This window comes from Pinus tabuliformis, chromosome 9, assembly GCF_031772625.1.
Source record: "Pinus tabuliformis cultivar Carrire ecotype Pingquan chromosome 9, CPIR1, whole genome shotgun sequence".
NCBI classification, from domain to species: Eukaryota; Viridiplantae; Streptophyta; class Pinopsida; order Pinales; family Pinaceae; genus Pinus; species Pinus tabuliformis.
The window spans coordinates 1,061,136,316-1,061,151,346 of record NC_142307.1 but is presented as its reverse complement, the minus strand read 5'-3'; the positions used below and the strand labels follow the sequence as shown (position 1 = coordinate 1,061,151,346).

Below are 15,031 nucleotides of genomic sequence, written 5' to 3'. Positions count from 1 at the left end.
AACATTTTCAATTGTTGTTAAAGCACTTAAACTTATTTTTTTAACATTTTAAAATGTTTTTGAAACATTTTAAAATCATTTAAAATTGTTCTTAAATCAATTTAAATTATTTTTAAAGTATTTTATATTGTTTCTAAAGCATTGTAAACTATTTTTAAAGCATTTTAAAATCATTTAAAATTGTTCTTAAAGAAATTTAAATTATTTTTGATGTATTTTAAACAATTTTTAAAGCATTATAAACAGTTTTAAAGCATTTTAAACTGTTTTGAAAGCATTTTAAGAACATTTTAAAGTACTTTAAATATTTTTAAATTGTTTCTAAAGCGTTTTAAAAGAATTTAAAATTGTTTTTAAAACACTCTAAAGTGTTTTAAATTGTTTATAAATTATTTTGAACTGTTTTAAATTGTTTTTAAAACGTTCTAAATTGTTTCAAAAACATTTTAAATCGTTTTTAAAGCATTTTAAGTTGTTTTTTAAGTGTTTAATTTATTTATTTTTAAACATTTTAAGGTACTTTAAAGCTTTTAAAATTGTTTTTAAAACATTTTAATACGGTTTTAAAGCATTTTCAATTGTTGTTAAACCACTTAAAAGTATTCTTAAAAAATTTCAAAATGTTTTTGAAACATTTTAAAATCATTTAAAATTGTTCTTAAATCAATTTAAATTATTTTTAAAGTATTTTATATTGTTTCTAAAGCATTGTAAACTATTTTTAAAGCATTTTAAAATCATTTAAAATTGTTCTTAAAGCAATTTAAATTATTTTTGAAGTATTTTAAATAGTTTTTAAAGCATTTTAAATTGTTTTTAAAGCGTTTAAAATTGTTTTTAAAACATTTTAAAATGGGTTTTAAGCATTTTCAATTGTTGTTAAAGCACTTAAACTTATTTTTAAAACATTTTAAAATGTTTTTGAAACATTTTAAAACAATTTAAAATTGTTCTTAAATCAATTTAAATTATTTTTCAAGTATTTTATATTGTTTCTAAAGCATTGTAAACTATTTTTAAGGCATTTTAAATTGTTTTGAAAGAATTTTAAAAACATTTTAGAGTACTTTAAAGCTTTTTAAATTGTTGTTAAAGAGTTTTAATGGAATTTAAAAATGTTTTTAAAACTTTTTAAAGTGCTTTAAATTGTTTTTAAATTATTTTTAACAAATTTAAATTGTTTTTAAAACGTTCCAAATTGTTTCAAAAACATTTTAAATTGTTTTTAAAGCATTTTAAGTTGTTTTTAAAGTGTTTAAAATTGTTTTTAAAACATTTTAAAACAGTTTTAAAGCATTTTCAATTGTTGTTAAACCACTCAAACTTATTTTTAAAACATTTTAAAATGTTTTTGAAACATTTTAAAATCATTTAATATTGCTTTTAAACAAATTTAATTTTTTTTTAAAGCACTGTAAACTATTTTAAAATCATTTAAATTGTTCTTAAAGCAATTTAAATTACTTTTGAAGTATTTTAAATAGTTTTTAAAGCATTGTAAACGGTTTTTAAAGCATCTTAAATTGTTTTGAAAGCATTTTAAAGTACTTTAAATCTTTTTAAATCACTGTTAATGCATTTTAAAAGAATTTAAAATTGTTTTTAAAACATTTTAGAGTGTTTTAAATTAATTTGAACTATTTTAAAGTGTTTTTAAATCATTCTAAATTGTTTCAAAAACACTTTAAATTTTTTTTAAAGCATTTTAAATTGTTTTTTAAAGCGTTTAAAATTGTTTCTAAAACATTTTAAAGTACTTTAAAGCTCTTTAAATTGTTTTTAAAACATTTTAGAATGGTTTTAAAGCATTTTCAATTGTTGTTAAAGCACTTAAACTTATTTTTAAAACATTTTAAAATGTTTTTAAAACATTTTAAAATCATTTAAAATTGTTCTTAAATCAATTTAAATTATTTTTAAAGTATTTTATATTGTTTCTAAAGCATTGTAAACTATTTTTAAGGCATATTAAAATCATTTAAAATTGTTCTTAAAGAAATTTAAATTATTTTTGAAGTATTTTAAATAGTTTTTAAAGCATTGTAAATGGTTTTCAAAGCATTTTAAATTGTTATGAAAGCATTTTAAAAACATTTTAAAGTACTTTAAAGCTTTTTAAATTGTTTTTTTTTTTTTTCCGGGGAAAACGAGCGCGTAATTTATATTCATAAAATGAAAAAAATTACATGTTGTAGATGCTAGAAAGCATATGCAGATAGCTGTCCATGAGAAGGACGGAACAAAATTAAAAAACAAATAATTTACAAAATAAGTCGCAAGCCTAAACTTTTCGACCCTTTTTCTTTTCCACTCTACGCCAACCCTGTGTGTCAGGAGAGGGAACAATGATAGCCTGCATGGACTCCAGAGTGATCACTGGTGATTCCTTGTCGGATTCAGATCCTTCCGAACCATGAGATCTTTTGATGCCACCTACATCCAGCTGAGGATTTTGCTGGATTAGATTTTGGGGAGCTTCCAGATGAGGGTCTGGGGAGATATCATTTTGTGTACCCTACTGTTCCATATTTGTGTCGGATTCCTCTTGTTTATCTGCCTGCTCTGACAGTGTGTCCTCTTCATCCAACGGATTCGTGTGCTGCCATCCATTGGGCTTTTTTTTCCTGTTCTTGTTTCCTTTAGGATTCTTTTTGACCAAGGGGCAAGAGTATTGGAGGTGTCCTGTTTGCCTGCAGCAGCGACATCTGAAAGCGGTGTTTTCATAGTCAAGGGACTGAAGCCACTGTGTGTTGTTGAAGTTTAGTGTGATATGATCAGGCAGCCCCTGACTCATGTCCACTTCAATGCAAATTCTGGCGAAGGAGAAGATTCCTCTACAAACTCTGTCCTCATCCATTTTTATGAATTTCCCTAAGGTATTCCCAATGGCAGCTAAAACTAAATGATGCCAGAAATGTAATGGGAGATTATGAAGCCTCACCCAAACAGGCATTGTTGTGATTTTCATAGTGTTTGCATCAAAATCAGCGAACCAAGGGGTAACAAAAAGACCAGCATTACCCCAAAACCAAGGCCCCTCAGTAATGATACTATCCCTTTCTTCTGATGTATGGAAGCTAACTATGAAGAAGCCTTTTGAACATAGGTGTATATCGCAGTCTGAAGTCCAATTGGAGTATATCCACTAATGTAAAGCATCGGATTTAGGCCAGTATCCATTGAATCTACATATTAAAGCAGTTTTGGTGAGGACAGAGTGAAGATCTGTTACCTCTGGCATTGTGACTTGGAGTATTGGGGATTCCAGCTTTTGATCTACTATATATGGACCTGGTAGCTCTGTTAGTATCACTGGTTTGTTCTGCATTTTTTCTTTGCCCTTGACTGCGTCGCGGAATGAAGCTGGCGTCTTTGAACCGGATCCTTTGCATCCATCACGCAGCCTTAGGTTAAGAAATATGGTTGTATCTTGACAGATCCCATATTCCTGTAGCGTAAAGTGGTCCTGTAAACTACGACCTGCACAAATCAAGTTCTAGTTATTTGATGGTATTCCAAGTTGATGTTGTATTTCTTTTTTAAGCTCTTGTATGTTTGTTCCCATACGGAGTCTCATGCAACGGTGGCCGCCCCCAGTTGATTTTATAAAGATTTGAATCCTGTTTTCATCCTGGAAGTGTGGATCAGCCGCTTGGTGGGGGAGCTTCTGTGGATTGGATATGTTCTGTGTAATATCCAATGCTCCCCTGTTTTTATTCAACTCATTTGTGGCATTCTCTGTCTCGGCTCCCCGCTCTAAGGAAGCCTCTGTGGTCTGCCCCCTTACTATTTTACTGGATTTTCTCTGTCCAAATGATAGCCAGGATGTCAATGCAGAGCTCCGCTCTATTTCGGTGCTATGAGTAGCCTGGAGCCTGGTGCCTACCTCTCGCATGTAACCCCCAGGGCGCGTGTCCATGGAGAGAGCAAATGCCACCAAGGGCCGCCCTGAGTAGTTGATGTCATACAGGAGATTTTGAGACCACGCCTCCATTGCCAATATTAATGAGCAGGTCTGTTGTTTCATGGTAACCCTGTATAAAAGCAGTTCCAAGAAGAGGCAGAGCATCACCTCCTCAGTATTTCCGAGGTCCAAAACTACCAGCAGGAAGAAATAGTCGATGCCCGAGACGGCAGGTGACCAGATCAGGAAGAGTGTCCGCCCCGTGTCCACCCCATGTCCACCCCTGGACCCGATAAACCACCGGGGAATCCCATCGCTACCCCCTGCTGCATACGTTGGGCAGACAAAAGCCCCTTCTCCGACCCTAAGTCGCCACTGGGCGCATACCCTGCTTGACCCGCTTCCTGTGCGCAAAACAGACTGTGGAGGGGAGCCCGCTGCAGCCGTCGGTCCCCCAAATCCGTCTGATTCAACAAGCCACAAGGCGTCCATAGCCATTCAGTTGGCCTGTGAAGCCATACCACCGAGAGCCCATGAGATAAATATAAACCAGAGTGGCCAAGCATGGACGATAAAGACGTATGGTGAAATCTCCTCCATTGCTGCCATGTATCCTGGCCGCCATGACTGCCCTTCAAGCCGTCTAAGGGATAGAGCAAGGCGGCCATACCCAGAGATGCATTCTTGCGCAGTGTAAACCCTAGCTCCATCTTTCTCTTCCCGACCTCAACAAAACCTCCTCTCTTTTTTATCTTATTAATACCCTTTTTAAATTGTTGTTAAAGCATTTTAAAAGAATTTAAAATTATTTTTAAAACATTTTAAAGTGCTTTTAAATTATTTTGAACTATTTTAAATTGTTTTAAAATGTTCTAAATTGCTTCAAAAACATTTCAAATTGTTTTTAAAGCATTTTAAATTGTTTTTAAAGCGTTTAAAATTGTTTTAAAAACATTTTAAAGTACTTTAAAGATTTTTAAATTGTTGTTAAAGCATTTTAAAAGAATTTAAAATTGTTTTTAAAACATTTTAAAGTGTTTTAAATTGTTTTTAAATTATTTTGAACTATTTTAAAATGTTTTTAAAACTTTCTAAATTGTTTCAAAAACATTTTAAATTGTTTTTAAAGCATTTTAAATTGTTTTTAAAGTGTTTAAATAATTTTGAAAGCATTTTAAATTGTTTTTAAAGTGTTTAAATAATTTTGAAAGCATTTTAAATTGTTTTGAAAGCATTTTAAAAACATTTTAAAGTACTTTAAAGCTCTTTAAATTGTTTTTATAACATTATAAAATGGTTTTAAAGCATTTTCAATTGTTGTTAAAGCACTTAAACGTATTTTTAAAACATTTTAAAATGTTTTTGAAACATTTTAAAATCATTTAAAATTGTTCTTAAATCAATTTAAATTATTTTTCAAGTATTTTATATCGTTTCTAAAGCATTGTAAGCTATTTTTAAAGCATTTTAAAATCATTTAAAATTGTTCTTAAAGCAATTTAAATTATTTTTGATGTATTTTAAATAGTTTTTAAAACATTGTAAATGGTTTTTAAAGCATTTTAAATTGTTTGGAAAGCATTTTAAAAGCATTTTAAAGCACTTTAAAGCTTTTTAATTGTTGTTAAAGCATTTTAAGGGAATTTAAAATTGTTTTTAAAACATTTTAAAGTGTTTTTAAATTATTTTGAACTATTTTAAATTGTTTTTAAAACGTTCTAAATTGTTTTCAAAACGTTCTAAATTGTTTTTAAAACATTTTAAAGTGTTTTTAAATTATTTTGAACTATTTTAAAATGTTTTTAAAACTTTCTAAATTGTTTCAAAAACATTTCAAATTGTTTTTAGAGCATTTTAAATTGTTTTTAAAGCGTTTAAATCATTTTGAAATCATTTTAAATTGTTTTGAAAGCATTTTAAAAACATTTTAAAGTACTTTAAGGCTCTTTAAATTGTTTTTAAAACATTTTAAAATGGCTTTAAAGCATTTTAAATTGTTGTTAAAGCACTTAAACATATTTTTAAAACATTTTAAAATATTTTTGAAACATTTTAAAATCATTTAAAATTGTTCTGAAAGCAATTTAAATTATTTTTGAAGTATTTTAAATAGTTTTTAAAGCATTGTAAATGGTTTTTAAATCATTTTAAATTATTTTGAAAGCATTTTAAAAACATTTTAAACTACTTTAAATCTAGATTGTTGTTAAAGCATTTTAAAATAATTTAAAATTGTTCTTAAAACATTTTGAAGTGTTTTTAAATTATTTTGAACTATTTTAAATTGTTTTTAAAACATTCTAAATTACTTTAAAAACATTTCAAATTGTTTTTAAAGCATTTTAAATTGTTTTTAAGGCATTTAAAATTGTTTTTAAAACATTTTAAAGTACTTTAAAGCTTTTTAAATATTTTATAAAACATTTTAAAACGGTTTTAAAGCATTTTTAATTGTTGTTAAAGCACTTAATCTTATTTTTAAAACATTTTAAAATGTTTTTGAAACATTTTAAAATGATTTAAAATTGTTCTTAAATCAATTTAAATTATTTTTGAAGTATTTTAAATTGTTTTTAAAGCATTGTATACTATTTTTAAAGCATTTTAAAATCATTTTAAATTGTTTTGAAAACATTTTAAAAACATTTTAGAGTACTTTAAAGCTTCTTAAATTGTTATTAAAACATTTTAAAAGAATTTATAATTGTTTTTAAAACATTTTACAGTGTTTTAAATTGTTTTCAAGTATTTTATATTGTTTCTAAAGCATTGTAAACTATTTTTAAGGCATTTTAAATTGTTTTGAAAGAATTTTAAAAACATTTTAGAGTACTTTAAAGCTTTTTAAATTGTTGTTAAAGAGTTTTAATGGAATTTAAAAATGTTTTTAAAACTTTTTAAAGTGCTTTAAATTGTTTTTAAATTATTTTTAACAAATTTAAATTGTTTTTAAAACGTTCCAAATTGTTTCAAAAACATTTTAAATTGTTTTTAAAGCATTTTAAGTTGTTTTTAAAGTGTTTAAAATTGTTTTAAAACATTTTAAAACAGTTTTAAAGCATTTTCAATTGTTGTTAAACCACTCAAACTTATTTTTAAAACATTTTAAAATGTTTTTGAAACATTTTAAAATCATTTAATATTGCTTTTAAACAAATTTAATTTTTTTTTAAAGCACTGTAAACTATTTTAAAATCATTTAAAATTGTTCTTAAAGCAATTTAAATTACTTTTGAAGTATTTTAAATAGTTTTTAAAGCATTGTAAACAGTTTTTAAAGCATTTTAAATTGTTTTGAAAGCATTTTAAAGTACTTTAAATCTTTTTAAATCACTGTTAATGCATTTTAAAAGAATTTAAAATTGTTTTTAAAACATTTTAGAGTGTTTTAAATTAATTTCAACTATTTTAAAGTGTTTTTAAATCATTCTAAATTGTTTCAAAAACACTTTAAATTTTTTTTAAAGCATTTTAAATTGTTTTTAAAGCGTTTAAAATTGTTTCTAAAACATTTTAAAGTGCTTTAAAGCTTTTTAAATTGTTTTTAAAACATTTTAGAATGGTTTTAAAGCATTTTCAATTGTTGTTAAAACACTTAAACTTATTTTTAAAACATTTTAAAATGTTTTTGAAACATTTTAAAATCATTTAAAATTGTTCTTAAATCAATTTAAATTATTTTTAAAGTATTTTATATTGTTTCTAAAGCATTGTAAACTATTTTTAAGGCATTTTAAAATCATTTAAAATTGTTCTTAAAGAAATTTAAATTATTTTTGAAGTATTTTAAATAGTTTTTAAAGCATTGTAAATGGTTTTCAAAGCATTTTAAATTATTATGAAAGCATTTTAAAAACATTTTAAAGTACTTTAAAGCTTTTTAAACTGTTGTTAAAGCATTTTAAAAGAATTTAAAATTGTTTTTAAAACATTTTAAAGTGCTTTTAAATTATTTTGAACTATTTTAAATTGTTTTAAAATGTTCTAAATTGCTTCAAAAACATTTCAAATTGTTTTTAAAGCATTTTAAATTGTTTTTAAAGCGTTTAAAATTGTTTTAAAAACATTTTAAAGTACTTTAAAGATTTTTAAATTGTTGTTAAAGCATTTTAAAAGAATTTAAAATTGTTTTTAAAACATTTTAAAGTGTTTTAAATTGTTTTTAAATTATTTTGAACTATTTTAAAATGTTCTTAAAACTTTCTAAATTGTTTCAAAAACATTTTAAATTGTTTTTAAAGCATTTTAAATTGTTTTTAAAGCATTTAAATAATTTTGAAAGCATTTTAAATTGTTTTGAAAGCATTTTAAAAACATTTTAAAGTACTTTAAAGCTCTTTAAATTGTTTTTATAACATTATAAAATGGTTTTAAAGCATTTTCAATTGTTGTTAAAGCACTTAAACTTATTTTTAAAACATTTTAAAATGTTTTTGAAACATTTTAAAATCATTTAAAATTGTTCTTAAACCAATTTAAATTGTTTTTCAAGTATTTTATATCATTTCCAAAGCATTGTAAGCTATTTTTAAAGCATTTTAAAATCATTTTAAATTGTTCTTAAAGCCATTTAAATTATTTTTGATGTACTTTAAATATTTTTAATTGTTGTTAAAGCATTTTAAGGGAATTTAAAATTGTTTTTAAAACAGTTTAAAGTGTTTTTAAATTATTTTGAACTATTTTAAATTGTTTTTAAAATGTTCTAAATTGTTTTTAAAACGTTCTAAAGTGTTTTTAAAACATTTTAAAGTGTTTTTAAATTATTTTGAACTATTTTAAAATGTTTTTAAAACTTTCTAAATTGTTTCAAAAACATTTCAAATTGTTTTTAGAGCATTTTAAATTGTTTTTAAAGCGTTTAAATCATTTTGAAAGCATTTTAAATTGTTTTGAAAGCATTTTAAAGACATTTTAAAGTACTTTAAAGCTCTTTAAATTGTTTTTAAAACATTTTAAAACGGCTTTAAAGCATTTTAAATTGTTGTTTAAGCACTTAAACATATTTTTAAAACATTTTAAAATATTTTTGAAACATTTTAAAATCATTTAAAATTGTTCTGAAAGCAATTTAAATTATTTTTGAAGTATTTTAAATAGTTTTTAAAGCATTGTAAATGGATTTTAAATCACTTTAAATTATTTTGAAAGCATTTTAAAAACATTTTAAACTACTTTAAATCTAGATTGTTGTTAAAACATTTTAAAATAATTTAAAATTGTTCTTAAAACATTTTGAAGTGTTTTTAAATTATTTTGAACTATTTTAAATTGTTTTTAAAACATTCTAAATTACTTCAAAAACATTTCAAATTGTTTTTAAAGCATTTAAAATTGTTTTTAAAACATTTTAAAGTACTTTAAAGCTTTTTAAATATTTTATAAAACATTTTAAAACGGTTTTAAAGCATTTTTAATTGTTGTTAAAGCACTTAATCTTATTTTTAAAACATTTTAAAATGTTTTTGAAACATTTTAAAATGATTTAAAATTGTTCTTAAATCAATTTAAATTATTTTTGAAGTATTTTAAATTGTTTTTAAAGCATTGTATACTATTTTTAAAGCATTTTAAAATCATTTTAAATTGTTTTGAAAGCATTTTAAAAACATTTTAGAGTACTTTAAAGCTTCTTAAATTGTTATTAAAACATTTTAAAAGAATTTATAATTGTTTTTAAAACATTTTACAGTGTTTTAAATTGTTTTTAAATTATTTTGAACTATATTAAATTGTTTTTAAAATGTTCTAAATTGTTTCAAAAACATTTTAAATTGTTTTTAAAGCGTTTAAAATTGTTTTAAAAACATTTTAAAGTACTTTAAAGCTATTTAAATTGTTTTTAAAACATTTTAAAATGGTTTTAAAGCATTTTCAATTGTTGTTAAAGCACTTAAACTTATTTTTGAAACATTTTAAAATGTTTTTGAAACATTTTAAAATCATTTAAAATTGTTCTTAAATCAATTTAAATTATTTTTAAAGTATTTTATATTGTTTCTAAAGCATTGTAAACTATTTTTAAAGCATTTTAAAATCATTTAAAATTGTTCTTAAAGCAATATAAATTATTTTTGAAGTATTTTAAATAGTTTTTAAAGCATTGTAAATGGTTTTTAAGGCATTTTAAATTGTTTTGAAAGCATTCTAAAAACATTTTAAAGTACTTTAAAGCTTTTTAAATTGTTGTTAAAGCGTTTTAAAAGAATTTAAAATTGTTTTTAAAACATTCTAAAGTGTTTTAAGTTGTTTATAATTATTTTGAACTATTTAAGTTGTTTTTAAAACATTCTAAATTGTTTCAAAAACATTTTAATTTTTTTTTAAAGCATTTTAAGTTGTTTTTAAAGTGTTTAATTTATTTTTTTCAGAACATTTTAAAGTACTTTAAAGTTTTTTTAATTGTTTTTAAAACATTTTAAAATAGTTTCAAAGCATTTTCAATTGTTGTTAAACCACTTAAACCTATTCTTAAAACATTTTAAAATGTTTTTGAAACATTTTAAAATCATTTAATATTGTTTTTAAATGAGTTTAAATTATTTTTAAAGCATTTTAAATTGTTTTTACAGCATTGTAAATTATTTTTAAAGCATTTTAAAATCATTTAAAATTGTTCTTAAAGCATTTAAATTATTTTTGAAGTATTTTAAATAGTTTTTAAAGCATTGTAAACGGTTTTTAAAGCATTTTTAATTGTTTTGGAAGCATTTTAAAAGAACTTTAAATCTTTTTAATTGTTTTTAAAACATTTTAAATTACTTTAAATCTTTTTAAACTGTTTATAAAACATTTTAAAATGGGTTTAAAGCATTTTCAATTGTTGTTAAAGCACTTCAACTTATTTTTAAAACATTTTAAAATGTTTTTGAAACATATTAAAACAATTTAAAATTGTTCTTAAATCAATTTAAATTATTTTAAAAGTATTTTAAATTGTTTTTAAAGCGTTGTAAAATATTTTTAAAGCATTTTACATTGTTTTGATATAATTTTAAGAACATTTTAGAGTACTTTAAATCTTTTTAAATTGTTGTTAAAGCGTTTTAATAGAATTTAAAATTGTTTTTAAACCATTTTAAAGTGCTTTAAATTGTTTTTAAATTATTTTGAACTAATTTAAAATGTTTTTATAACGTTCCAAATTGTTTCAAAAACATTTTAAATTGTTTTTAAAGCATTTTAAGTTGTTTTTAAATTGTTTAAAATTGTTTTTAAAACATTTTAAAGTACTTTAAAGCTTTTTAAATTGTTTTTAAAACAACTTTAAAGCATTTTCAATTGTTGTTAAACCACTCAAACTTATTTTTAAAACGTTTTAAAATGTTTTTGAAACATTTTAAAATCATTTAAAATGGTTTTTAAACCAATTTAAATTATTTTTAAAGTATTTTAAATTGTTTTTAAAGCATTGTAAAATATTTTTAAATCATTTAAAATTGTTCTTAAAGCAATTTAAATTACTTTTCAAGTATTTTAAATAGTTTCTAAAGCATTGTAAACTGTTTTTAAAGCATTTTAAATTGTTTTTAAAGCATTTTAAAGTACTTTAAAGCTTTTTAAATCACTGTTAATGCATTTTAAAAGAATTTAAAATTGTTTTTAAAAGAATTTTAAATTGTTTTTAAAGCATTGTAAACTATTTTTAAAGCATTTCAAAATAATTGAAAATTGTTCTTAAAGCAATTTAAATTATTTTTGAATTATTTTAAATAGTTTTTAAAGTGTCGTACATTGTTTTTAAAGCATTTTAAATTTTTTGAAAGAATTTTAAAAACATTTTAAAGTACTTTAAATCTTTTTAAATTGTTGTTAAAGCATTTTGAAATAATTTAAAATTGTTTTTAAAACATTTTAAAGTGTTTTTAAATTATTTTGAAGTGGTTTATATTGTTTCTAAAGCATTGTAAACTATTTTTAAAGCATTTTAAAATCATTTAAAATTGTTCTTAAAGAAATTTAAATTATTTTTTATGTATTTTAAACAGTTTTTAGAGCATTGTAAACGGCTTTTAAAGCATTTTAAACTGTTTTGAAAGCATTTTAAAAACATTTCAAAGTACTTTAAATCATTTAAATTATTGCTAAAGCGTTTTAAAAGAATTTAAAATTGTTTTTAAAACATTCTCAAGTGTTTTAAGTTGTTTATAAATTATTTTGAACTATTTTAAATTGTTTTTAAAACGTTATAAATTGTTTCAAAAACATTTTAATTTTTTTTTATAAGCATTTTAAGTTGTTTTTAAAATGTTCAATTTATTTATTTTTTTAACATTTTAAAGTACTTTAAAGCTTTTTAAATTGTTTTTAAAAAAATTTAATTGTTGTTAAAAAAATTTAATTGTTGTTTTTAAAAATTTTTAATTGTTGTTAAAGCATTTTAAGAGATTTTAATTTTTTTTTAAAACATTTTAAAGTGTTTTTAAATTGTTTCTAAAACGTTCTAAATCATTTCAAAAACATTTCAAATTGTTTTTAAAGCATTTTAAATTGTTTTTAAAGCGTTTAAAATTGTTTTTAAAACATTTTAAAGTACTTTAAAGCTTTTTAAATTGTTTATAAAACATTTTAAAACGGGTTTAAAGCATTTTCAACTGCTGTTAAAGCACTTAAAATTATTTTTAAAACATTTTAAAATGTTTTTCAAACATTTCAAAATGTTTTTGAAACATTTCAAAATGTTTTTGAAACATTTTAAAACAATTTAAAATTGTTCTTAAATCAATTTAAATTATTTTTAAATTTTTTTATAGCATTGAAAACTATTTTTAAACAATTTTAAAAGCATTTTAAATTGTTTTGAAATCATTTTAAAAACATTTTAAAGTACTTTAAAGATTTTTAAATTGTTGTTAAAACATTTTAAGAGAATTTTAAATTGTTTTGAAAGAATTTTAAAAACATTTTAAAGTAATTTAAAGCTCTTTAAATTGTGTTTAAAACATTTTAAAATGGTTTTAAAGCATTTTCAATTGTTGTTAAAGCACTTAAACGTATTTTTAAAACATTTTTAAATGTTTTTGAAACACTTTAAAATCATTTAAAATTGTTCTTAAATCAATTTAAATTATTTTTAAAGTATTTTATATTGTTTTTAAAACATTGTAAACTTTTTTTTAAAGCATTTTAAAATCATTTAAAATTGTTCTTAAAGCAATTTAAATTATTTTTTAAGTATTTTAAATAGTTTCTAAAGCATTGTGAATGGTTTTTAAAGCATTTTAAATTGTCTTCAAAGAATTTTAATTGTTGTTAAAGCATTTTAAGAGAATTTAAAAATGTTGTTAAAACATTTCAAAGAGTTTTTAAATTATTTTGAACTATTTTAAATTGTTTTTAAAACGTTCTAATTGTTTCAAAAATATTTTAAATTGTTTTTAAAGCATTTTAAATTGTTTTTAAAGCGTTTAAAATTGCTATTAAAACATTTTAAATTACTTTAAAGCTTTTTAAATTGTTTATAAAACATTTTAAAACGTGTTTAAAGCATTTTCAATTGTTATTAAAGCACTTAAACGTATTTTTAAAAAATTTAAAAATGTTTTTGAAACATTTTAAAACAATTTAAAATTGTTCTTAAATCAATTTAAGTTATTTTTAAAGTATTTTAAATTGTTTTTAAAGCATTGTAAACTATTTTTAAAGCATTTTAAATTGTTTTCAAAGAATTTTAATAACATTTTAGAGTACTTTAAAGCTTTTTAAATTGTTGTTAAAGAATTTTAATAGTATTTAAAATCATTTTTAAAACATTTTGAAGTGCTTTAAATTGTTTTTAAATTATTTTAACTAGTTTAAATTGTTTTTAAAACGTTCCAAATTGTTTCAAAAACATTTTAAATTGTTTTTAAATCATTTTAAATTGTTTTTGAAAAGTTTTAAATTGTTTTTAAAACATTTTAAAACAGTTTTAAAGCATTTTCACTTGTTTTCAAAACATTTTAAAACGGTTTTAAATCATTTTCAATTGTTGTTAAACCACTCAAACTTATTTTTAAAACAATTTAAAATGTTTTTGAAACATTTTAAAATCATTTAAAATTGTTTTTAAATCAATTTAAATTATTTTTAAAGTATTTTAAATTGTTTTTAAAGCATTTTAAACTATTTTAAAATCATTTAAAATTGTTCTTAAAGCAATTTAAATTATTTTTGAAGTATTTTAAATAGTTTTTAAAGCATTGTAAACGGTTTTTAAAGAATTTTAAATTGTTTTGAAAGCATTTTAAAGTACTTTAAATCTTTTTAAAGTGTTTTTAAAACATTCGAAATTGTTTCAAAAACATTTTAAATTGTTTTTAAAGCATTTTAAATTGTTTTTGAAGCGTTTAAAATTGTTTTTAAAACATTTTAAAGTACTTTAAAGATTTTTAAATTGTTTATAAAACATTTTAAAACTCGTTTAAAGCATTTTCATTTTTGGTTAAAGCACTTAATCTTATTTTTAAAACATTTTAAAGTCATTTAAAATTGTTCTTAAATCAATTTAAATTATTTTAAAAGTATTTTAAATTGTTTTTAAAGCATTGCGAACAATTTTTAAAGAATTCTAAAATCATTTTCAATTGTTTTGAAAGCGTTTTAAATTGTTTTGAAAGCATTTTAAGAACATTTTAAAGTACTTTAAAGATTTTTGAATTGTTATTAAAGCCTTTTAAAAGAATCTAAAATTGTTTTTAAAACATTTTAAAGTGTTTTAAATTGTTTTTAAATTATTTTGAACTATTTTAAAATGTTTTTAAAACTTTCTAAATTGTTCCAAAAACCTTTTAAATTGTTTTTAAAGCATTTTAAATTGTTTTTAAAGCGTTTAAATCGTTTTGAAAGCATTTTAAAAACATTTTAAAGTACTTTAAAGCTCTTTAAATTGTTTTCATAACATTTTAAAATGGTTTTAAAGCATTTTCAATTGTTGTTAAAGCACTTAAACTTATGTTTAAAACATTTTAAAATGTTTTTGAAACATTTTAAAATCATTTAAAATTGTTCTTAAATCAATTTAAATTATTTTTCAAGTAGTTTATATTGTTTCTAAAGCATCGTAAACTATTTTTAAAGCATTTTAAAATAATTTTAAATTGTTCTTAAAGCAATTTAAATTATTTTTGAAGTATTTTCAATAGTTTT

At 21.1% G+C, this 15,031-nt stretch overlaps 1 protein-coding gene across 1 annotated transcript; it reads right to left on the bottom strand.

Moving 5' to 3' along the window:
- Positions 1 to 2,515: 2,515 nt before the first annotated feature.
- On the bottom strand, positions 2,516 to 2,953 carry LOC149152399 (uncharacterized). Its single transcript, XM_089443470.1, has one exon. It carries the CDS (start codon positions 2,951 to 2,953, stop codon positions 2,516 to 2,518), a length of 438 nt encoding a protein of 145 aa, XP_089299596.1.
- Between the last annotated feature and the right edge of the window lie 12,078 nt (positions 2,954 to 15,031).